A 26,523-nucleotide genomic window follows, 5' to 3' on the forward strand; every position below is an offset into this window, starting at 1 on the left:
AAGAGAAGAGAAGAGAAGAAAAAAGAAAAGAAAAGAAAAGAAAAGAAAAGAAAAGAAAAGAAAAGAAAAGAAAAGAAAAGAAAAGAAAAGAAAAGAAAAAAGAAAAGAAAAGAAAAGAAAAGAAAAGAAAAGAAGAGAAAAAAGAAAGAGAAAAAAAGAAAAGGAAAAGAAAATAAAGAAAATAAATGAAGAGGCTGTAATAAAGACATCCTATATTCCTCGTATATAGAGGACTACACTGATGTGTAATCTCTAATAAGAAACATGGTCAATGTCTTCTGTTCTGCACTGAAAAGATACTAACAAGGTTTAAAGCTTTTCAGCATTAGCTTAGAATCTTTCTACTAGCTCAGAATGTGCTTTTCTATCAGCTGCATAAAGAAATAGTGATAATTTTGTGCTACCATGGTTTTAGTTTATCACATAGCTAAATTAAAATAGTTGAGAGATTGTAATTTGTGATGAAAGTGTAAAACCCAGACTTTCTCTCCTTGTATAATGATGTCCTCAAGAAAGGCATCTTTTAACACACAATTTTGTAGTTTCTTCTAAATTTGTCAAAAAGGTGTCAAAGAATAATTTTTTTTCCAGATAAAATTAATGAATCACAATCATTCTTAGGAACTAGACCTAAGAGAAAGCTTCAGCGATACATTTGTATGAGATAGCAAGCTGCCCAGTATATGACATAATTATTACTTTTACAACCAAGTCTTGTGTATTATCCATCCTGAGATGCAATTAAGTCCAGAATGACTTGCTGAAGCTTGAATCTTTGTTCAGTCAGCCATAAAGTCCCTACTCTTACTATAAAAAATTAATAGCTATAACACGAACATTTAAGAGGATCTGGCTATTTCCCATATACTAGTTACAGGCTTAAAATGATGAGGCAACGGGACTTATGCAAAGTCATGTAACAGTTTATGGTAGGATCAGACATGGAACTACAGTTTATTGAATCCTCTATGAGTCCTGTGTAGGCAGTAGGCAGCATGCACAACAGGTTACAAGTGTTTTTTTTTTTTTTTTTTTTTTTCCTCTGATAGGGCAGTCATGGTATAAGTCTATTTTTTTCTGCTAGGATAAATGGGCTGAAACCTGGGAATCTGAAAGGAGATGAAACCATCCATTTACAATCAGCTCCACCGTCTGTGAAATCATCTGTAAAATATGGAGCACCGTTGTCTGAAAGACATAATAGAAGAGCAGAGCAAAAACATTATCATTCTATTAGATATCAACACCAAGAAACAAAGTACAAAAAATTGTCAATTCCTATTGAAATATATCCAGAAATGCAGTGAAAGAAAAATGTCATGCTTTTAGATCATTATGGAGATTATTTCTAGCTATTGGTCTAAACTGTAGTGACTCATTTTCACATGAAAAAATAAAATCAAGAGGAGTGTAAGTTTTTAATCAGATATCACTTTCTAAAATTACAGGGCAATATTCTACTACTTGAACTAAAACACCTAAACTGATAAATTCATTTTTAGAAATCCCAAACCCATGATTTTTATTATGAAAATTTGAAACAGGAACAGAATTATGAATTTGGTTAGATATTGTCTGATGGACTGGAAGTACATGAAACTAGGCCATCAGCTGAATTTTGTATATACATCCTTGCTATATTCAATCAAAATTTTTTCTCTCTTCCTAAAACCAGAGAAGAGCTACATTCCATATTTTTTTTTCCTTCATCATTTTATAAACAGTGCTAGAGCTTCAAAAAAACTTTTGTTTTCCCTTCCCTTCCCTTCCCTTCCCACCCCCCCCGCCCCTCCCCTCCCTCAGAGGGAGAATTCAATATAAGTTTGCACCAAGCAGTTTCCATTCCCTCTAAAGTGATTTTTTTTTCAGCTCAACAAACTGTTGATGAACAAAATTTCCTCTCAACCCATCTCTTTTTAACTTAATGAGTCCTTTTGCAATCAACAGTTATATTAGGGTTGGTCTTAGTGTGCAGCCTGTAAATAAATATCTGCTTCCTTCCATTTTAGAAGGCATACTAAGGACCTACTTAATCACCATTAAAATACATCCAACAAGATTGTTGTAGTACATGACACTGAACATTTTAGGTTAAACATTAAGTTTTAAAAATTGCAATTAATTGGAACACAAGTTTCTAAATATTTGTTTCCTGTTAGGATTTTCTGTGAACATGAATACTCCAGGGTGCAAAATGGTGTCATAGTGATACACATCAGTATGTACCTGAGGAAATACTGTGCCAGAAACTCTTCCTGTCCTTTTCCTGTATAACAGATTTCAAACTTTTTCAGAGATCTTGTGCTGTTTCCATTCTCACTTTTTCATACCATCAGATGTTTTAAGATATTTTTTTTTGGAAGTTTGGAAGAATGCTTAGAATAACTTATGTGATAGAGATGTGACAAGACTGAAATATCATGTACAGTACTACATGTAAATATTTTTTGTACATGGGACAGTCCATGTACATTCATGAACTTGGAAACATAAAGGCTTAATAATTTTTATGGATATAGTAATTCAGTCTGGAGTAGGCATAAAGCTCTCAAAGCAGCAGGTTTTACTGTGCCTTCATGGCACCCTGGGTGTCTGATACCTAGGGGTCAAGCAGGATCCTGCTTAGATGTCTCAGGATTTAACATCTTTGTAGCTCCTTGTGTGACTGATGGATTTCATCTTCCCAAGGACGTAGGCAGTAACCCTCATCTAAAGATGAGGAACTGAGATACTATGAAGAGTGGGTAAATTTCTCTCTGTTTTATAACCTACACAATTCATGTGTTCGAGGCATACAGATGCCTCACTTTCTTTCATAAATCATGCATTGTGCCGCGTCTTTACACAGTAGAGAAGAGCTGCTCCTCCTGGTTTGTGACCACAGGAAAAAGGCTAAAGAGCCAGAGTCTGCATCTAAGCAAGGAGCCAAGCCACAACGCAGGCAGATGCAGGCCTCAGTGGTAGCATGGCCCCATGGGGCTGATGGTCACAGGGGTCTGTCAGTGGCCTGATGACTGTCAGTCATGGATGGGTGCAGCTAGTTCCAAGGTCCAGCTGTGAGTCCAAATAATATTGCAGGGACCAGGGCAGGAACAGGCAAACCAGCATCACCCAGGCAGGGACTGAAGGTCTAGGAATCCCAAAAGATTGGTGGAGTCCCCAGGTGAAGCCATTCATGCACTCAGGGCACTGACAGCTAACTTCTCCACAGCATGCTCATGAGAGGAGCAGACTCTCTTGTTAAGGTAGAAAACTTGAAAATGCAGTTTGGGGATGTTGGCCTCTTTTGTCAGATAAAACATGTTAAGACTAGTTTGCACAGAAGGATGACTTAGATTAACAGATTGAAAAAGCACCTGAGGGAATTTAGACATCATGATCTGGACAGCAAATGTAAAATGAAGTATGTTACAAATATCAGGCATTAAAACAATTACCTCAGCATACCTGACAGCTAATGTGTACTACTTCAAGGACTAAAGAGACTGGCACTAGCTGTACAGAGATATAATAAAAAGCACATCCAATTAAAGACTCACAGACATTTGCAGGGGTGAAATCCTTCTCATACAGAGCAAACACCAAGGCACTTTTTGTTGGTCATAGCTGAAACCATGCAACCCTTGACAATCAAAACGTGTTCCAAACAGAGCCAATGATGGCTGCAGAAATCAGGATGATATAAACTCACCTTTTTGTGGGTGTGTTTTAATTTTTCTCCTCTTCTCTGATGGCAGGGGTAAAGAACAAATTGTGGGGTTTGTATTGGGCTTACATGGCAGGGTTTTGGTAGATTCCCCCCCCACAACACCCTTCCACCCATGCCAAAAAAAAAAAAAAAAAAAAGAAGGAGGGGGGAAAAGGGGGGTCAGATGTCCAATTTGTTCTTTGTTTCAGCTTTTGGGGACATAGTTACTGGTGTCTAGTCCTTGTCACATACAGAAGAGAGAAGAAAGATGAAATACAGCAATGGATGAAGCTCTGAGCAAAGAAAATGAGTTGTTAAGAGGGTGCATGTAGTCAAAGCAAACAGCAGGAACTGATATGAGGATCCCACTTATTTTTAAGCCTGGAAATATAAAATTCACCTAAAGATGTTAGGTGTAGAATTATTCTCTCCTTTCAGATACACCAACATGTCTGCTTTTGAGTCTTAATTGAAGAACAACAGAGAACAAGCTGATTCAGATCCCCTTACTGAAAATCATCTGTTGACAAATACGTACTCCTTGCATAATGGCACCAGCTATATCTTGAAGCCCATGTGTATTGGGTGGCAGGCATCCTTCAATTTCCCAGACTCTGTTCTGTTGTATCTTGTACTTCCAGACTTACATCCTTCCTTTGTTGTTACTGTGTCAGCCTTTTAGTGGTTCATGTGTCTTTTTGCTATTCAGAAAGTTTAGCTTTGGAGATTTTATTCTATGGATTTGAATATGTCTGTTTGAAGAACAAAATCCGTGTGATGGCTGAGAGTAGAGCATAGCACAAGGGACATGCACTTTAGCTCTCTGCTTTTCCCTCCTTCTCTGTAATCCATATTGATTCCAGTTCTTTCTGCTCTTTTCTTCCACGGCACATCATCAGCTTCATGACTGTTTCATTTACACTGGACTGTATGAGAATTTTGAGAACAGATTCATCTCCAGGTCTCATTCTTTTAACATTGTTGACATGCCAAATGTTGAGGACAACATGATCATCTCTCATCCTCACATTTCAGATGACGAAGTGGAAGCACAGGGACATAAAGTGGTGAATATAGTGTTCTAGCAAATAAGAGGAATCCCTGAGACTCAGAGATTTGTTGTTGTTTTTAAAGGGAAATGTATTTATCAGTTATTATTTTGGTTTGTTCAAAGAAAATTAAGTATTTTTTTCTGAGTTCTGCATCTCTCAGACTTGCAAAGTAAAGTGAAATATTGTAAAAACAAACAAATAACAACAAAATAAACAAAACACCCCCCATGTTATTAAAATTGTCCATTTAATGTAGAGTTATTTTATTATGAGCCTTGAGAACTGCAGGTTAAAACATGGCCCCCAAAAGCCACTGATGATAGCTACTCTCAACTTTACTCACTCCTTATTAGCTATACATCGTTGCTCCACTGATGACCCAGTTGACAGTGATCTACTTAGGAGATATATCTCTACTTTTAGCACATCTGTTTTATACACAATTCTTATCTCTTACAAAAACTAAGAAAACAAAACAAAACAAAACAGTGAGTTTTATGCAGTGAGGATACCACACTTCCAGATTTTAAATTTCCTGACTTTTTTTTTTTTTTTTTTTTTTTTTCCTTGAACATTGCTGTCCATGCATCTGGTTTGCCCCATATTATTCTGTATATCTTAGTATGCATGATTTATCAATTAATGTTCTTTACACAAGAGACCTCAACTCAGAAATCAAGTAAACACTTCAATTTTATACTATTTTAGGTACAGTAGCTTAGTGGGTTTATAAATTACCACTGTGCAACTATATATAATTTTTAATATTTAAAAAAATATTTCCCTGAGAAAAAAGACAAATTTGCTGGGTTTTACCCTAAAGTACATAACAAAAAGATTACAGACTTCTTGTCTTGCTCAAAGCTGAAGCTTGATGAAATTTGTCCCAGTGGTCAAGTTTGTTTTGCACTTGCCAGTACTATATTTTCAGCTGATATACTTGCACAGATTTTACCACTCTACAGAACCCTTTACATTTTCATGAAAGCTAAGGCTTTGCTATGGTATTTCCAGAAGTCAAATTCATGACTCATTCCATGAGTCAAATTCATTCTGCATTAACGCCAGTGAGGACAATAGATTTCCAACGGATTTCTAAAGAAGAATTTAGCCCATTATGCTTCTTGAACTCAATGTAACCTCAGAATTTAGAAGAGGAAAGGCTGAAGACTTATTAGCATTTGCAAGTGGTAGCTGGGTGAAACCCTGGGGATAGCAGAATGTAATTTTGCTGTGCACCTATACCTGATAATTATCCTCTAAGTTAGCACTTTAAAGAGGCAGCATGTTGATAAGCCAGTTTTGTTTGAAGTGTCTTCTTTACAGAGTGTCTTCTCTCCTTTAAAATACACCAACTCAGTTACTTAACAGGTGTTCATTTATTTTTCAGTTCTCACATCCCACCCTGAAAACAGCAGGTGCTCTACCACAAATTTAATTCAGATTGTTCTTCCCTGGAGTTCTGTGCTGGCTGTTCTAACTTAAACCTTTGTATGTTCCACATGCCTATAACAGCCTTTGAAAATTGTTTTTAGTGTATTTGCATTTATTAGAGAATTTGAGTATTTAAAACATCGAGATATTTTTCACAATGTAACCTTAGGAAAATTCCTTAGGCTGGGATTTTCTAAGTTATCTTTTAATAGGAAATACATATTTAAATATTTTTGCCAGCTTATAAAATTCTTGTTCTTTGCATGCTTCAGTTCCTTATTTGTTAAATGGAGGTAAAAGTTTACTTCTCAAGGATATTATGGGAATTAATGATATACAGATTGTTTCTGCAGTGACTGAAGAGTATATACAAATAGATAAGTATCAGAAATGTACACATTGTTTTACACTCCCTAAAGACTAGCTGTATATTTACATGTTTTTGCAAAATATTTTCATATTTTTAAAACAAAGAGGTTATTTTCTTCTGCAACTACACAGGTTCTCTAAAGTTGTTTTGCCCTGTAACTACACACTTTCTCTAAAGATGTTTTGCCAGTGGTAAATTTATGACATGCCCTGAGGTGCAACATTAAGCATAGTATAGAGCAAGGCACTTCACTATTCCTCTCGAAGTGTGTATTTTGTCTGGATGTAGGAAGATGATACATATACAAAGTAATTCATTTTCTAGTCTTACTATTAACATTTTAAATACAAAAGGGGCTCAGTTAGTCATCATTACAGTTTAATGCTCTGAAACACTTTGGTGTTAGTAAGTACCCAAAAGAGTAAACTCCTATCTCTTAATTTAAACCATTATATATATATATATATTTTTTTTTTTTTTCCAAAAGAAAATATAATTTAAGAAATTAATTAACGGGAAATTATGTCTTCGCTTGCAATTTTATAACAGCATTGGATGTAAAAATTAAAATTATCATCATGTCCTTTATAACCTTGCATAATGTAAAGAAATTAAGCCCAGGACTTCGTAGTCTATTAAGAAGACGAGGGAGGGGGTGAGTTTGCTGTGCAATATATTTCTTTCTGATTATAGGAATATATTTGTGGGAAGGAGAGGGAGAGTAGTATTTGTGCATTTTAACTCTTGTGATGCAAAAACTCATCTGGCCTGTCTGGAAGTGACTAACTTCTTCATTCATACTGAGATAATTCTTACCTGGAAATGGCACCTGAATAATTTCAATGGCTTTTATGGGTCAGGAGAGTAAACAATTTATTTCCTGCTTTGCTTCAGATCTATGCATGCTTGTTCTTCGATGTCATGAAGTTTACACAGCAGTGTAACTTCACATACATGAACTTCAATCTGCAAAAGATAAAAACACTGATCTAGAGATAAGACTAAAACTTCATATAGTATACACAGATCTGATGATTGCTTGTAAATGATTGTTTGTAAATGATTGCATGTAAATGATTGCTTGAAAATATAAATAAAAATTTGAGAGTTCTTTGCTGCAACGTCCTGGAATCTCATTTCAAAAAGATATATAAAATTAATGCAATCTGTGTTTTGTGATCATAAACAATCATGATTTCAGCTCCGTGCTTTGGCAAGTGCTCAGCATGAAATAGATGACTAGTCTTTTTTTCAGTGAGATTACTTACACATTTAATGGTTGCACAATAGGTCCAAATCATGTTACATTTATGCCTAAGAAGACAATAAACCTTCTCTGGTTGTATAGACAATTATTCCATTCTCAAGCTGCAAATTCCTGTTGATTCATATGAACTTCTGTTCTTTTCTGGAGGCAGTTAACATCTTGCAGCAGATATACTTATAACCTATACTGAACACTCTTTCAAATATTAATGTCTAGAAAATATGAGAAGAGTGTATTTATTCAGCTACATCATTTCCATTATAATGACTGAACGGTAAAGACTGTAGTTGCAGTATGGTTCTGTTGGAAGCATCCTTCGTTTGGGATACACTTGCAAATTAAATTACTGATGGAAAAGAAAATGTTCCTGCCAAGTAAAAAAAAAATAAAAAATCATAGCAAGTGTAATGTAAAAGTGTCATAATAAGTGCTGTTTTATTTGACTGTGAATTAAAAATTGTTTTTCATGAATGTGTTAACATTGTTTCATCAGCTAGAAATATGAAGGCCCTATGAAGGCCCTCACATTAACATATTTTGATTAATTCTGTGCAGTTTTACCTAAGACTGAAAATTAAAACTGAATGTTTCCATATATTTCAGTATTTCTGAGAACTTCATGCTCCTGAATAGATGTTTTCACAAAATCTGAACAGGATACCAAATCATTATTCCAGTTCACAGTTACGGGACTGAGAAAGAAACTGGCTTGTCTTCACTGAATTGATGCTATGACCGATTCTTGATTTTTAACTGGACATCCAAACAATTCTTTAGGCTCAATTTAAATAGTGTTTCTATGTTGATCTATTCAATTGGAGTGAATTGGACTGCCAGTCAAGTGCTGCTATTAGGGATACTTAAAACTATGGCACCTGGAGCCTGAATAGTTCATTGAACTCATCGCTCTGTGCGGCTCCAGAACTACTGAACGGCATAGTCACTCTTTGTCCCGTTATGCTAGTTTGAAGAGAATAACTCGATTCTATTAACTAAGTTTGTAGTGAAGGCAAGCCATTAAGTGACTTTTCCAAGGACAAAAAAAAAAAAAAAAGAAAAAAAAAGCAGGCTGTGTCTTCTGGATCTCACCTGTTTTCTGTCCAGTAGATGAACTGAGACCTTATTTATAGATATTTTTGAATGCTTTTGTACTGATGCTAACAGGCAATAATTCTCTTGTATATTTTTCATTATTGATCAGCATTATTTAGAAAAAAAGAAAAAAGAAAAAAACGACAATCCCTCCCCTGAAAATTTGTTAAGATTTCCTTTCAACAGTGAATATCACTGATGATGTTAATGAAGACGTTAGTTTCACAGCATTTGAAGTATTCAAACACTCCACTGTTAACTAGCCTAGTGGGGTTTATGCTAATGTAAAATGTAATAAAGTAGATGCCACTATCTCTTTAAGCTGAAAGAAAGGAAACTTGTTTCTACTTCCAAGGGATGACTAGTGTGTGCTTATCTAATTGACTGTGTATTTTGTCTAGGTGTTGAGGGAAAGCTAAGAGAATGAAGGCTCTAAGTCCCCAGTGGAAGCATGATATGGCGATGCAGTGCTGGTGCTGAATTGTTCTCTCTGATGGCTCTATGGGAGTGGATAGCACTGAGTCTTCATTGCTGGGTTTTAGCGGTTGCTGCTGTTTCGGATCAGCATGCCACAAGCCCCTTCGACTGGCTCCTCTCTGATAAGGGACCCTTCCATCGCTCACAGGAATACACAGATTTTGTGGACAGAAGTCGTCAGGGATTTAGCACAAGATACAAGATTTACAGGTATGAAGCAAAGGGAAAGCAATTACAGAGATATCATCCTTAGAAGCTGTAAATTATCAACAAGGGTTTCCTTAAATGAAAGTTTTACATGTCCGTAGACACAAAATTCATATATTCAAGTCCATATATGCACTGCACGCTATGGAAATGCTTGCTTGTATTGTTTCTATTCTCTTTAAAGAAATTTTGCTAATTGATAATATTGCTTTTGAAAGCATTGTTTACTACCTATCTCTAGTCTGACAGCCTAGTGACGTACTCAAAAATGTCCTAAGGCATTCAATCACCTTTTCTGGGGTTACTCTGGGACACCCTTGTTCATGAAGAAAGATCCAGTTTAATTGCTTTCAGTGCTGTTAATCAAGACGTAAACTGATACTTTACAAATGAAATTGTGGCTTCAAAGACACCGCTGGCAAAGCATAGGCTTCACTGTAAAAATAAGGGCATTTCAAAAGTAACTCAAAAGATTTTACATTAGTTTATTCATGTGTTTAAAGATGTAGCTTTCTTATCCCTGAGGGACTGAGGTCTAAGAGTCCCTGTTAATTTTAATGGAAGTTCATAGAATCATTAAGGTTGGAAAAGACCTCCAAGATTATCTGGTCCAACTATCACCCTACCACCAATATCACTCACTAAACCATGTCCCTAAGCACCATATCCAACCTTTCCTTAAACACCCCCAGGAACAGTGACTCCACCACCTCCCTGGGCATCTTGTTCCAATGCCTGGCTGCTCTTTCTGAGAAGAAATGGCTCATAATTTCCAGCTTAAACCTTCCCTGATGCAACTTGAGGCCATTCCGTCTAGTTCTATCACTGGTTATCTGCAAGAAGAGGCCAACCCCAGCTCCCCATACCTTCCTTTCAGGTAGGTGCAGAGAGGTTCCCTCAGCTGCTTCTCACAGGACTTGTGTTCTAGGCCCTCCACCAGCTTTGTAGCCCTTCTCTGGACATGTTCTAGGGCCTCAACGTCCTTCCCGTAGTGAGGGCCCCAAAGCTGAACACAGTACTCAAGGTGCGGCCTCACCAGAGCAGAGTACAGGGGGACGACCACCTCCCTGGCCCTGCTGGCTGCACTATTCCTGATATGAGCCAGGGCATTGGCCTTCTTGGCCCCCTGGGCACACTGCCGGCTCATGCTCCAGTGAGCATTGACCATCACCCCCAGATCCTTTTCCTCTGCACAGCTTTCCAGCCACTCTGGCCCAAGCCTGTAGCATTGCATGGGGTTTTTGTGGCCAAAGTGCAGGACCTGGAACTTAGCCATGTTGAACCTCATCCCATTGGCTTCTGCCCATCCACCCAACCTGTCCAGGTCCCTCTGCAGGGCCTTCCTACCCTCCGGCAGATTGATACTTCCCCTCAACTTGGTGTCATCTGCAAACTTACTGAGAGTGCACTCAATTCCCTCATCCAAATCATCAATAAAGACATTAAAGTTTCTGTTCCAGCATAAACCTCAGCAACAGTCTGGTCTAAGTCAGACTGACTGAGGAAAATAGGGAAAAAACAGGGGAAGACTTCAAAAGTATAGATCTGCTTGACAATTTGTGCCTGGCAATAGAATCACTTCCATTATATATTTGTAACCTGTCAGTTTTCAGTCTTTTGAGGCAACAGTGGTGAAATACCTTCTTAATCATTTGCAAGAGATTTAACTCAGTAACACCTAATGGGTTTATCAAGGACATGGAATGAAAAAGAGAGTTCACTTTAATGGTCGTGAGTCAATGGCAAATGGAAAGTAGGGAAAAAATGAGAAAAGATGAGGAAATAAGGACTGAAAAAACAAATCTATAAGCAGAGATACTTATTGTTATAGATCCTTCCCAGAAGCAGAGAAAGCGGTGGCAGTGGTGCAATGCAGGACAAATTGTCAACTTCTCTAATAATTCTCTCACCTATAAACACAGACCATTTTGGCATGGAACAACACATACTGATTACAGTTAAAACAATGAAACAGTCTGTGCAAATTTTATACCTGCTTTAAATTATTATTCCCTAGTGGTATACATTTCTTTAGAAGGAAAGAGTGATATATGCCTACATGCATATGCCATTCGTTATTTCAATGTCCAGTGCCATGTAAGAAATCTGCTGGTCTCAGTATGTAAAGCTTTTATTTTTAAGGAATTTGCTTTATTTTTATTTCCTAAATGCATGCAGTAGAGGGCACTCTGTTGCAGGTCAATTTTATAGTGGGCTCTTTTGCCATATTATAGAGAAATTAAACATATTTTGAAAAGAAAGTGTGATTTGGAAATATGCTTTAAGAAGTGGCTTGTCTAAACAGAACAGCATTGTCCTGTATTTATTGCATTTTAAAAGCTAGCTGTCAGGACCAATAATGTAAAGCGAATAATGCAGAGACTGAGATAGCATATTTTATTCTTATTCTGTTTTAGTCAACAATGAACAAAAATTATCTTGCTAAAAACATGAAAGATGGAATAGTATTTCATTTCAGCTCTTTCAATCAGGTCCTTAAGATTTTTTCTCTTCTGAGCCATCATTACAGAAACATTGTTAGGTTTTCTAGATCTGTAATCATATCTCTAATATTTCTGCATGGGTTTTAATTGACTTTAATTTACGCAAACCCAATGAGAGTGTCATTTGTATTTATTCCTATCTTCTGCTTATTCTCTTCAACAAATGAGCTGGAAAGAGGCACAAGCTACCAGAATAAATAGAAAACTGCCTTTTTTATTTTTATTTATTTATTTATTTAGTTAGTTAGTTCTCTCAGTACAAACCTAACTGCAAAATTCCCTTATAAAATATGGTCCCATTAGCAAGTAGTGCAGAACATGGTGACCTTGTTACAAACTACACACTGTAAATTTAATTCCTGTTGCTTGTCTATAAGCTTTCTCAGGCTAAAGTATCTGGAGTATAATTGGTCTGTTCATTGCCTCACCTATCTCTTACCTAATGAAAATGATCTCACAGGGACACAGTCCTGATTAAAATGGAGAGGTAAGGAAGGAGAAGAAAGAGGGGAAAACACAGGCCTGTATTGACTTATCTGAATCACATGGCCAAAAAAAAAAGGTTCCACTCCAAACAGTGATGACAGGAGGGCCTCCTTTCCCTTTTTTTTTTTTATTTTTTATTTTATTTTATTTTTTTACTTCTTACATTGTTTAATCTGCTTGCAGTTAAAACAGATGGAGTCCAGTTTCAAGACTAAAACACTTAAGAAAATATATCAATATATGGACTCTATGCTAGCATTTCTGTTTTCCTCCTGCTTGTATGCCAGTGAGTCAAAAAGCCACTGCTTTGTATTAGCACTATAAACAACTGCTCATCTGACCATGAATTTGTTAGAAATTGTGAAGATAATGTCAAAGGTTGGTGCTGAGAAAATGTATCTATTAATTGAGCCCAATTTCTTATAAGTGGTCTTAATTTAAGCATACAAAACACAAAAAATTACGCTGTATGTTATCTAGCTTTCTGTACATAAAACAACCATTTGAGAAAAACAACTGATGCATAAATTATGGGAGAGTAGCAGTAGAAAAATCTACGCTCACCCATACTTTAATCTATATACTAAAGGTCAGTTACGTCCACAGGCAAACAAGCTGATCCTGTAGCTCTTCAAGGAACTTTCAGTGTTACAGGATAGAGATGGAAGAAACAAAATATACATGTTCTAAACCAATATACAATGTTTTAAACCAGGTTTTGCAGAACACTACATAATTGCAACTGATGTCACCAATGTTGTTATAAGTTGGGGAAGGTGGACTCTTTATGGTGAATCTGTAGTGGAGTAATATTTCTATACTTTTTCATAGGAAATATCCTACTACAGGAAATTTAATTGTTGCAGTTTCTGATGGCATTTATGGCCAGTAATCTATGAAGAGAAATGTCAGGGAAGAATCTGCTTGCCTGCTGAAAACTGCTAAATTGGTGGGAATGCTGTGTCTATGGAAGGTGTCTATTTTATGGAAGGTGTCTTGTGTTGTTAATAACAGCAAGTATTTCAGCAAGAGAACCTGATTTTATGATTTAATACACAATTGGAATCCTGTGCTACATGGACAGAGGAATTTAATCCTGTGCTACATGGACAAAGGAATTTAAATGCAAATAAAACAAGAAAAGATGTTACCAGGATGGAAAGAGTGATTGTGAAATTATGCAAAGAATATATATTGTATCAGAAAAGGTAATTTTTACTAACATATGGAAGTATTTATGCTATCAGATAAGGTCCTGAGGAAATGTCCTCAGGGATATTGTTTAGTTTTGTTCAAGTAAAATGATTTAAAATCTGAAACATATTTGAAAAATCAGGGAAATGAAAAGCCTGGCTTTTTCTTTCAAGTCTGAAAGCTTTGGAACATTTGGAAAAAAAAAAAATAAAAATAGAGAGAGAGCTGGAAGAGGATACAATTACTGACAATATATATAGTATACAGTGATATGAACTATTTCAACAAAAAGCTGTCACAAAGCCAAACTGATATAAACCGGCTAAAAATAAGTCCAGGCTGGCTATTTAAAAAAGGTTTCTAATCTTCAGAATAAAATTGTTCTGGGAGAAATGACATTGCAAAACCTTAAAATCCTAGGAATCGTGGGAAAAGTTATAAGACGTTGCTTATGATAGTGGACTATGTTTTAGTAAGTGTAGAGGTAAGTGTTCCTAACAAGTGTAGAATACTATTCAGCAGTATTCTGCAAAGGGAGAAGAAATTATCTCTTAAAGTACTGGGTAGCTCTGTGCAGAATGATATTTATGTGGTTTGAGAAATGTTCCCTCGGAAGTTATTTTAAAAAGGCTTGTGTCCATGAACAACTCAAAATGATTACAAAGTAATGCTATCAAACTAAAGTTCATTTTGTATTAAGGAATATTGGTTTCCTCCAGTTGTGTGTGTGCACAACAGCATGCCCTGATTTGAACTTTTATACCCATTTTATAGTCTGGAATGATATTTCCCTGTGCTCTGCCCAAGGCTGCTTTCAACTGATAACTTAGGAATTTTTGGGTTTTGAGAGAAATTAGAAAATGTCTTCAACAGTTTCTTCCAATACAAATGTTTAGTAAAATGGAGGACTGAAAAGAGATGGCTTCTGTCATCCCTTCAAAAAAATCTAAGGAAACAATGGTGTGGCATTTCTTGGTGATGTTATTTCATGCATATATTTGATCATACTCTAGAAGCCATTATCATTGATATTTTTTTGGAAGGGCCCATTTGATACTAGAAGCATCAGAGGTATTGTCTTTTTTAAATAAGACCGTTTCTTTGGAAACTGGATGGGAACTCATGTCTCAGCCATGCACCTCAGTTTTCTTAACATACAAAACCCACAATGGATGAGAGAGGTAGTTACAGAGGAATAGAACAGGGTTTATTTATTTATTTATTTATTTATTGGAGGGGGAGGGCAAATTAGTACAGCAGAAGTTGAGTAAAGAAATGGTCTGTAGTCAGAAACCTCTGACTTTATCAGGTGACAGCATGAGGTAGCTTTCAAATTGGTCAGCCATTGCTTTCAACTCTTCAGATCCTTTGCTTCCTTGGGCATTGAATTGCATGCAATGTCACTGCTGGGCAGCTGAGAACTAGGATTGTAAAAGTATGAAAGAGAAAACAAGTTTATCTTCCACAACTGCCATACCAGTAGGAAATAAATAGCAGGAACTGTTCTATCTGCCTATTCCAGAAGTTCACTGTATCAGTAAATTGGTTCTAGCCTCCATCATAATTGGTCAGCTTGCTTTAGAGATGTTTCCATTCAACCTGGTGGATAAAAGGTACAGTAATCAGATGTATCTTCATTCTCAGAAGGTTTACAAGGGCTTAATCTACTGAATGTACAAAGCCCTCTTTTTAAATACAGTGGTTCATAGATTGGGAATAGAGAAGAACAGCTTAAAGAGAATTTCTGGGATAGTTAAGTGACAGATTTTCACTGCAGTTTGTAATCCAGCACTGTGGCCTCAGTATTGCAAGCAATACAGAACAAAAAGGCATTAATTTATTTTCTGAAGAATTAAACAATTGTGGTTTCTTATAGGAAAAAAAATGTTTTGAAAAATAAAATAAAAAGTGTACAATATTTTGTAAGAATCTATGGATCTGAAAAATATCATTAAGTTTTGTTTCTGATTGCAATATACTTTAACAGCCTCTATTAGTCTAGGTAGTTGAGGACAACAAAGACATGTCAAAATTTAACCAACTGACTTTGCTGAAGCTACTTGTATAAGTACATACTTGAGCAAGATAAAAGCTTTAAATGACTGTATTTCCAGGTCTAGCAATATCTAGACAGTGTTCTGCAAAAGTGTTAGATTTCCAGCTCTTTGTTTCAAATGCAAATCTCCCTTTCATAGGAAAGCATTTCTGTCATACCTTTAGGGCCTAAACATATATCAGCCAGCAGTGCTTTACAACTAGCAATTGCTATTATCAAAATTATATTAGTTTCTTGCCTATTTATCAAGTGGATTCTCTGGAAGGTACATGTTTGTGATGAGGTAGAAAGAAAAAAAAACACAAAAAAAAGTAATTTAAAATGAGAAGCTACATTTACGTCACAGGAAAGTTTTTAAAATGCTTTCACATGAATTAAATCTGGAATCTAGTTTGGTTCTAGTAATGTCAAGGAATTAGTGATTACATCAAATGGACATTCACAAAGTCAGAGGAGTCTTTCAATGATGGTCCTATGACTACCACATATGGACTACCTACAAAAGCACTGGCAGACTAAGGAACCCCTCAGATGAAAATAGGAGGTGCAGGAGATAAGAACTGGATGCATTTAAGTACATTTTCACAATCCCAGTTATGAAATAGATTTGCCCAAAGCAAGATTATCTCCAAGAGCAAAGATAAAAGAATCTGAGCTCCTGTGGATGCTTGTGGCCAAGGAGACATGAGGGAGACAAGCGTAAGGGCATCAGAGGTCAGCAGAAAGAACCAGGAGGAAGTAGGGAGTTCTGATTTCCAAAATGTCTCTCCTTTTCCATCTCTGTTGTATATGAGGCATCACAGTAGAGAAGTCATATAGTCTAGGTTAAGAGCTTCTCACTCAAGAACGAACACATAAGAAGTCAAGCTGATACTTTCTGACACTTTCTACAACTTTGGCTCTAAGTCAGTCTTTGAAGGTCTAGGCAAGAGCATGACCACACCCTGAAGAAACACTATATTTTTAAGAGATACTGGTTTCCTATTGAATCTTACAGGATTCTCAGAAAAAAAAAAAGACATTTATCAGAACCCAATTCTACAGCCTTCAAATACCTTCAAGATGTTTTGCCAATGCCTAGAATCAGGCCTGCTCCCTAACATCCCACTGCATTTTTTTAGCTGAGTATTAAATTACTGGGTTTCAAAACAAGTGCTAGCACTGGATAAGATACTGGGGAATGGTGCTGGCTGAGCCAGCACGACGAGGAGGGTTCTCAGGAGTCAGTTTGTTTGACAAGAATACAAGAGTGTTTAAACTTGGCAACAAAAGAGAATATTGATGCCAGCATTACTTTCTGTATTTTTTATTTTATTTTATAATACACTGCAGGAGTCTGTGTTTTGACAGTCTTTGTATTTCTTCTTATTTGTTTGGTGTAATTAATCATAGATCCTAAGAAAAATCAAATGATAAGGAGGAGAGTTTGTGAACATTATCATAATCCATTTCCAGAATATATCCACTTTCAAAATCTAATATTTTAAAGATAATTACTAGACTAAGCCCCCTACTGACTTGTTTTCCTAGAACAAAGAACATTTATTTAGATGATGTGGTGTATCATCATTTCAGCTAGTAAGTTCATAAATCATTTAAGTTGTCTTAAAAAAATTAAGATAATAGAAACTGTGACTTAATGGTTTCAAACAATAACTGAGGTAGTATTAAAGCTGTTTAATACTAATAATAGCATAATTCTTAAGTCAGCAGGATAGTCTGCCAAGATCTTGGACATGAAATCAAATCATTATCATTAATTCTTTGATGATTTTTGGTTAGATGGGACTTTGTTCTTCCATTTACCTTTCCTTTTCATTTTTGTTTGAATATCCCTGATAGTACTATTACTGGTATTCAAGATGTAGAGCCTTTCAAATGATGATTTCCATAAAAAACAAGAAAAAAAAAGAAAAAAAATACCAATATTTATTTTGCTTATTGATATTTACTGAAATTAAAGGCTTTTCTATTATTACTCGAAACAATTTATCTATACTTTCATTTTAACCCATTTACTCTTGTTTTTCACTGTTGCTGCTAGGTCAGCAGTACTCTCCAAACAGAATGGCTAAAGTTTTCAGTATTTTATTTTGTTTGTTATTAGAATTTGTCCTCATTTTAAGTCTGCATGGGTGGCATGTAATTTTTTAGACAGAGAAAAGAACAGAACAGCACAGAAACATTTTCTGTATTGGCAGTAGCATAGACTGGAAAGTATGATTCTTTTTGCAGAAGAGTAGTTGTATGTTTTCCATATAGAAGAACAACTGGCACCAAATGTGCTTACTTAGGAATTTTTGTCATTTTCTTCTGATATCATTGACTTAAGGTCATGGTCAGTATCTCAGAATTCAAATCTTAGTTGTTTTCTTGCTCTGATTGATTATATGGGTTTTACTTGTCATTATGCTGGTTGTGAAATTTTGTAGTGTAACTCAAGATTCCTTCCAACAAACCCCTGCAAGGAAAAGCAATACCTCAAAATAATGTCTTGTTGCTCGATTATCACTAGAATACCAATATGACTGTTATGGAAAACAGTGTTCTTAAGGTCATTAGTGGCTGCATATCTCAATTCATCTTCTGACACACTCATTTCCTACTTTAATTATGCAGTTTGAAAAGAGATGGCATTTTTACTGATCAGACAATTTAATGTATATAGAGAGAGTTCTGCAAAATACACACAATAAGCCCACTAGCAATTTAGAAGTTGTGTATGCAGGTCTCACATGTGTTGAAGAGATACCATCTGGCTTTAAGCAATGAATATTAATTTCTCAAGGGAGAAAGGCATATACAGGTTTTGACTTATATGAGCAACATAATTCAAAATCAAAAGCATAAGCAATATTCTACCAAATATTCTGAAAGTTCAGTGAAATATAATTGATGCATTTAAAATAAATATTTGTATTTATTGAATTGAACTAATTCTGAACTATATTTTCACAGTTCTTCAAGTTTAACAAACAGGGGTTTTTAACCTATACCCTGACTGCTAGTAGTAGAATTGGATATTTTACTAGGAACTCAAAAACAATATCAGCTTTGCCTACTTATATATATATACTATATATATGCCCCCATTTTGTGTATGATTCTGGGTACAGTCAATTAGCCTTGAGAGGATATAGCTTTTCTTTGTGTGTACAGAAATATATATGCATGTACATGGCTGTAGAGGCTTTTGATTTAACTCCCAGTTTTCCACAGATTCTTTGTGTGATATGTTCATGTGAAATTGATATGCCATAGATCTTCCACTTGTAACTTCACTTGTAGTTCCAAATATGCACACATATTATGAAAATGAACTCTCCAATAGGGTCTGCCAATATATCTAGGTTTGAAAAACATTTCAGTTGTGTGTAATTTTTAATTTTAAAGGAATCTGAAAGAAGTTTGTGCTGAACTTAGTCCCTAAGCATGTGCCCAACTTGTGACTAGCAGCATGTGAATAATACACAAAAACTAGAACCTGATCAGTTCTTTCATATGCCTCCTAAAAGGTTCAGTTACCTCTTTCATTGCTAATTTCCTCAAGAACTGCTTTCCATCTTAGACATACATCTTTTTAGTGTCAGCAATTGAATAGTGACTGAAAGATATTTTAATTAGTTTATGAAATTATATATTACTATATCATATTATTCTATCAAATCATATTATACAGAAATTTTCCTTTCAGTAGAACTGTTTCTCATATGGTAAACTCTGAAGATACTTCTGTTTATGTAGAATTTTGCCCAAAGACGAAGTGGTTCTGTCTATTTTTAATGCCGTCTCTTTGGCATAGATGATTACAAGCAAGTGTGTGCTTGTTTCCTGGTTGTGACATCAAGGTTTTATGTGATTTGGGTATGAATGACCATGGCACCAAAACCATCAAGGCTTGCAGCAGTGCAATTTCTTATTTCCCCTGACATTCATCCTTTCTGTTATGAGAAAACAGATTTCCCACAGCCCTCACCCTGCTTAAAAAAAAAACACAAATAAATAAACAAAACAAACAAAAACTCCACCAATTAAACCAAAGCAAAACAAACAAAAAAGTAAAAACAACAAAAAGTTCAAAAATATTTTGAGTGTGATGCTAGTTTTCCAAGACAATGAGATCAACAGATGATCAATAACTAAAGAAAAGAATTGTAACTGCAGTGATTTATTGGGATTTAAAGAAATTAACACTTAAGATTAAAACATTTGTGAACTAGGAAATTCAAATGAAACTAAAATAATTATGTTTCTACTTTTAAAGCATGCCTCTCTGTATGTATTCTGTGTTTACTGGGAGACAAAATTTTGTACATACCAATCTAATGTATTTCACACTGTTTCTCTTCTCAGTTGTTTATATGAAATTGATATGCCATAGATTTTCTACCTGTAACTTCACTTCTCTTCTACTCATCTTCTCATAAGATGAGATTTCAAAATCAAGTGTGGTTTTGTAAGACTTTATATCATTGTTGACAGCACTAAAACAGTCTTCATTGGGGATTTATGCTAATACTAAGTGATATTTTTCAAGCTTCTATACAGAAAAAAAACTGAGGTCAGGTTACTTCAGTTTCTAATTCCGTTTTAATCATTGGAAGGTCTCATTTATGGTTAATATGCATGAATAAATATTCACATTATTTTATAAAGTATTGTTTCAGTCATGGTGATTGGAATAAAAATCAGGAAGAGGTCAGTTTCAGTTAAGTAAACTAAAGAGCTGTATCTATGAATTCAGCTAGAACTTTTCAGAGAGAGGGTGAGGAATAAGAGAGGTGGTGGTGGGGAATAGAAAGAAGTCTATTTACACATAATCAGATGGATTTGTGGTCAATAGCATTGCTTGAAAACAGTTTGTACTGGATGTGAGGTCGTTTTATCCTTGTGAGATCTGTATTTCCGATCTCTGGTGAAAAAAAGGCTTATGCTTTTCTTCTCTTTTTGGATGTGACATCATCCTGAAATGTGCTAACAAAACAGCAATTTCAGAAGGTGTTAGTCTGGCAAGTGATGTCTCCTAAAGCCAGAAAACGAAGGAAAATGATAGTAACAAATCTAGGCTTGGAAAGGCTACTAGAGTGACGGCCTGCTAGCACTATTATTGAGTACTTAGCAAGAGGAAAGCTCTGCCTTGAGATTTGATTTGAGAAGATTACCATAGGGTAATTAGAGGTAATCCACTGTTTTCTGAGTTCCATAGTGAGTACAGCTTGTTTTCCCGTGGCTTTGTATCTTCTCAGTAATGGCTGGTTATAACTGGAGCATGTCTTGCAGTTAAGGCATTTATAAGAGGGTCACTCCTTTGCACTCACATTCAGCCCTGTCAGAACTTAATTTGTTTGCATAGTTCTCACTATTTTTTCTCCAGATAGCATTGATTTGAACTAGAGAAACAGAACATGGGTTTAATGCTTGCTCATTATTTTTGCTCTAGATCTTGCCTAATGACCTATGGTGCACTAACAGCAAAAGGAACACTTCGTATACAATATAGGAGATACATGTTTGGTAATGGTTGCTTATTATTGTTGTTGTTATCATCATTATTAAAGTTTTGGGCATTACCTGTAAAATCCAGATTATATTCTACTGATTTCTCATAGAAGGTTGTTACTAGAACATGTGGTATTGCTACTGGGACATATAGAATCATATCACTTCTTGTGCTGGGGTACCTAGAGCTGAATATGATGCTCCAGGTCTCTGCACTACTCATGAGACCAGAGTAGAGGGGGGGGAACCACCCCCCTCAATATGCTGGACACACCTCTTTTGATGCAGCCCTGGACACATTTGGCTTTCTGGGCTTCAAGCACACATTGCCAGCTCATGTCGAGCTTTCCATCAACCAATATCCCCAGATCCCAATCATCAGGGCTGCTTTCAATCCCTTCCCTCCAGGGTGTTGACCGCACCACACAGCTTGATGTCAAGTAGTGCTAGTACCAATCCTGACCCCTGAGGAATGCCACTTGTTACTGGTCTCCACCTGGACATTGAGCTGATGATCACAACTCTTTGAGTGCGATCATCCAGCCAATTCCTTACACACCAAGTGCTCCACCCATCAAATCCACGTCTCTCCAATTTAGAGACAGAGATGTCAGGGGGGGACAGAATGAAATGGTTTGCACAGTTCCAGGTAGATGATGTCAGTTTCTCTTCTCCTGTCCCCTTCCAAAGCCGTAACCCCATTGCAGAAGGCCAAAGGATTTATCAAGCACAATCCTCCCTCAGTGAAGCCATGTCAGCTGTTACCAACCACCTCCTTATTTTCCATGTGTCCTAATTTCCAGAAAGATCTGCTCCATGATATTACCGGCTACAGAGGTGAAACTGACTGGCCTGTAGTTCCCCGTGTCTTCCTTTTTTTTTTTTTTTTTTTTCCTTTTTAAAAAGGGGGGTGATGATTCCCCTCTCCCAGTCAGTGGGAACTCTACCACACTGCCACAACTTCTCAACGATGATGGAGAGTGCCTTAGCAACTTCATCTGACAGTTACCTCAGGACCTGCAGTTGCATCTCATCAGATCCATGGACTTGTGGACTTCCAGGTTCCTTAGATGGTCTCAAACCTGATCTTCCTCCACAGTGGGCAGTTCTTCATCCTCCCCAGTCCCTGCCTTTGTCTTCTGGGACTTGGGCTGTTTGGCTAGAGCTCTTGTCAGTGAAGACTGAGGCAGAAAAGCCATTGAGTACCTCAACCTTCTCCATAAACCTGGTAACCAGGTGTCCTATTTCCTTCCAGAAGGGGCCCACAATTTCCCTGCCCTTCATTTTATCACCAATGTACCTACCCTACAGAAGCATTGCTTGTTGTCCTTGATGTCCCTGGCCGCATTTAATTTTAATAGGCCTTTAGCTTTCCTAACCTGATCCCTGGCTGCTCAGACAATTTCTCTGTATCCATCCCAGGCTACCTCTCCTTGCTTCCACCCTCTGTAGACCTCCTTTTCTGCTTGAGTTTGGCCAGGAGCTCTTTGTTCTTCATTGCAGGCCTCCTGCCATTATTACCCAGCTTCCTCTTTGCTGGGATGCATCACTCCTGAGTCTGAAGGAGGTGATCATTGACTATTAACCAGATTTCTTGGGTCCCTCTTCCCTCCAGGTACTCTATTGAGTAGAACCCTGAAAAGGACAAAGTCTACTCTCCTGAAGTCCAGGGTGGTGAGCTTGCTGTGCTCCCTCCTCATTGCCTTCAGGATCCTAAGCCACACCATTTTATGGTCACTATATCCAAGACTGCCCTTGAGCTTCACATTTCCCACCAGTCCCTCCTTGTTGGCAAGAATAAGGTACAACATAGCACCTCTCATTGTTGGATCCTCTATCGCTTGGAGAAGGAAGTTGTCATCAGTGCATTCCAGGAACCTCCCTGACTGCCTAAGCAAGCCCTGCTGTGCTGTCCATCCATACCATGTTAATTGAATTATTTGTTCTTACCAGGATCAATGCAAGAGTGAATGTGAGAAGCTGTGTGTCTTTCACCATCTGGGCAATCAGATAACACAAAAAGTTTTCCTTCTCTACTAATTCTATTAATCAATATACTTCTTGTCACTTTAGAATTTCACGTGGTGTATTACTGAGCATCTCACCTAACTATTGGTACTTAGCAAAATGTTTAGTGGAAGATGGTTAACAGCCTAAATCCCAGAATTAAAAACAGTTGCTTTTTTATTTTTTTCCTGTTTTAATGAAAAAAAAAAAAGAACAAACACAACATAGAAACAAATTTAAAAAACAAACAAACAAAAAAAAACAAAAAAAACACAAACAACAAAACAGTAAACATTAAATTATTTTCCTCTCACTAAAGTGGATAACACCTTTTAATCAATGCTGAAAAGCGATAATGGAGCAACAGGAAAGACCCTGCAGTGCTGTCTCTCCTACAGATATTGGGATGGCTGAAGTCCCTCATGAGATCCAGGGCTTGTGAATGTGAGTCTGCTTCTGTCTGTCCATAGAGGAACTCCTATGCTTGGTCTTCTTTATCCGGTGGCCTGTAGCACTCCCACACTATAATGTCCCCTGTCCCTGCCTTACGTTTAATCCTGACCCATCAGCTCTTGGTCAGCTCCTCACCCATTCCCAGGCAGAGCTCCATGCACTCCAGCTGCTCATTGACATTGAGGGAGATGTCCCCTCCTCGCCTCCCATGCCTGTGCTTCCTAAAGAGCCTGTATCCTTCCATTCCAACACTCCAGCCATGGGAGCCATCCCACCACATCTCTGTAATGCCAAGGAGGTCATAACCCCGCAGGTGTGCATACATCTCTAACTCCTCTTGTTTATTCCCCATCCTACTGCATTAGCATAGCGACATTGGAGTTGGGCCCCTAATGAAGCTGGCTTACTGGCTGCAGTGGCTGGAATTCCTTTGTGCTACCCTCAGGTACTCTCCTGCTGACCCGTGACCTTTCTCTGGGATCTGGATATCTGTCACTGATACTAGCATCAAGCTGAGACGAGTGGGATGGATTGAGGTTCCCCTTGCCCAGCAACTCCAGTTTAAAGCCCTCTTCACCGGCTTGGCAAGCAGCCTATGACCACTGATGCTCTTCCCCTTCTCTGACAGTTGGACCCCATCAGACCAGGCTTCTCCAAGTGAGTCCCATAGTCTAAGTAGCCAAACCCCTGCCTGTGGCACCAGGCCTGCAACCATCTGTTGATTTGCCAGGTTTCACTGGCCCTTTCAGTCCCCTTTCCTTTCACCAGCAGGACTGATGAAAAGACTACTTGCGCTCCTCAGTCCTTTACTGCTGCTCCCAGGGCTCTGTAATCCCTCCTGACACTCCCCAAACTGCTCCTGGCTGCATCATTGGTGCCCATGTGAAACAGCAGCACCACATAGCAGTCCATGAAAAACATGAAAGATTTGACATTTCAGATGGAGTAGGCAAACCCTTTCTTATTATTTACCCTTTGGCAGTACCGAGGTCCTTTAAGTCAGGGACCACATCAATTCTGTAACAGTGTTACACAAAAATACTAATAAGTTGCCACTAAATTAACCTGCTGGGATAGAAAACCCATTATCTCAGATGAAGAAATCCATTTGTAATTACAGTAAAGGATCTGAACTGACTGACTACAGAAACTTCTGGGTTTAGACTATGACATGGTATGTTGATCCTCATTGTAAATAGACAGCCATATCAGATAAAAATATATGAAAATACAAGCATGTCCGCTGTCGAGTTGATGCTGAGACTAACCCTGCAAAAGGATTAGGATTTTAACTCCTTTCTGACATAAAGAAAGATGGTTTTTATCACTGATAATAAATGCTGGAATTTGGAACAGTGTAACTGAGATTTAATTCTCATGTTGTGAAATGAGCAATGGTCACAGTCCTCACAGGCAGAAGCAAATGGTTGTCTTCACAACTAATGTGTCCGAGGATTACATCTTATTTACTATTTATGAGATCTTTGTTTACTAATGAATGCAGGATGTAAATTTGTGAACACTAGTTACAGAGCTTTCAATACTTTTCCATCAAAATCTTAATGACAAGCATTGTCCAATTAAATGAAAATTTCACATTTTTAAGAATTATTTGAAAACCTAAATCCAGACTTTCAAACAAAAATTTGTTTCTTGAACCAAGAAAACAGAGACTGTCAAGAGTTGGCTTCTCACCCATCACCATCACCTCTACAAATGTCTCTGACATATGGGTTTTTTAGATGATTCCCCCCCCCCCCCCCGAACAATTTTAATCATCAGTAAATACAATTCCTAATGCCAGTCCCAATTCAAACCTGGATATGAGGGAAACAAAGTACCCAATGATTTTTAATTTTGGTTGCTGGAATTTCTGATCCTAATGTTCTGTGGACTAGATGTAGAATAGCATACTGTAGGATAGGAAACTAAAATATTAGAAGGTGATTTAGATATCAGAGGGGAAGTTTAGTCCCAGTTATATTGGTCCAAATATAATATGAAATGATAATGACCTGATATAGAGTAGGTACAAATGCTATAAAATGCACTACGCTGCATCATCATGTAGTGCTTTATAATACATGGAAGTTAAGAGCTAATTTTTTGTTTTGTTTTGTTAGATTTCTCAAAAGTCTTTGCAAGTAGTTTGAACATTATTTTTTCATACCAAGTAATATTCCAAAGTACCAGTTTCACTGAATTCAATGATGTAATTAACATTTTACTCAAAAGATGTAATACTGTGAGAATATGTATGTATGTGCAGCTTTTGGAAGACATTTTGTTGCTGGTAGGATATTAGACACACCCTATGTGGCTCTTTCTAAGTAGTCTGTAGTAATTCCTATTTCCAACCAATTTTGATATACTGTTAAGCTAAAATTGTCATTGTAGAGAAAGAACATTACTGTCTATCATAAACATCTGTGATTTCCCTGTCTTCCCTAATGTGCTAGTATGATTTGTACTGTGTAAATCTTGTCATGTTTCTGGTATTTGTGAAAGGATTACATTCATTCTGTATGTCTCTCTACCCTATTGCCAGAGGTTTTCAGTGTTACAAGATGATTTTGTTGTTGAAAATCTGATAAAGTATGGAGTAACACAATCCTTCTGGTTATCCAACAATATCCTGAAAAGCAAATGGGGTTCACTTTTGCCATTTTAATGTAATGCTAGTTCCTGCATTTATTTTATTTTATTTTATTTTATTTTATTTTATTTTATTTTATTT

General features: G+C 36.9%; 1 protein-coding gene and 1 long non-coding RNA gene across 7 annotated transcripts in view; both read left to right on the plus strand.

The window, feature by feature from the left end:
* The window catches only part of BRINP3 (BMP/retinoic acid inducible neural specific 3), a 223,072-nt gene that overhangs the window by 8,001 nt on the left and 188,548 nt on the right, over nt 1-26,523 (plus strand). For all 6 annotated transcript variants that reach the window (XM_035333109.1, XM_035333116.1, XM_035333110.1 and 3 more), the window contains one exon: nt 9,305-9,590. In XM_035333109.1, the coding sequence (XP_035189000.1) occupies nt 9,355-9,590 (236 nt within the window). In that variant the 5' untranslated portion in view covers nt 9,305-9,354. The remainder of the gene's footprint in view (nt 1-9,304; nt 9,591-26,523) is intronic.
* LOC118170675 overlaps nt 23,719-26,523 on the plus strand; it is a 5,693-nt gene continuing 2,888 nt past the window's right edge. The window contains exon 1 of the long non-coding RNA XR_004752837.1: nt 23,719-24,084. This is a non-coding gene — a long non-coding RNA (uncharacterized LOC118170675). The remainder of the gene's footprint in view (nt 24,085-26,523) is intronic.

Source organism: Oxyura jamaicensis, chromosome 8 (genome assembly GCF_011077185.1).
Source record: "Oxyura jamaicensis isolate SHBP4307 breed ruddy duck chromosome 8, BPBGC_Ojam_1.0, whole genome shotgun sequence".
Classification (NCBI taxonomy): domain Eukaryota; kingdom Metazoa; phylum Chordata; class Aves; order Anseriformes; family Anatidae; genus Oxyura; species Oxyura jamaicensis.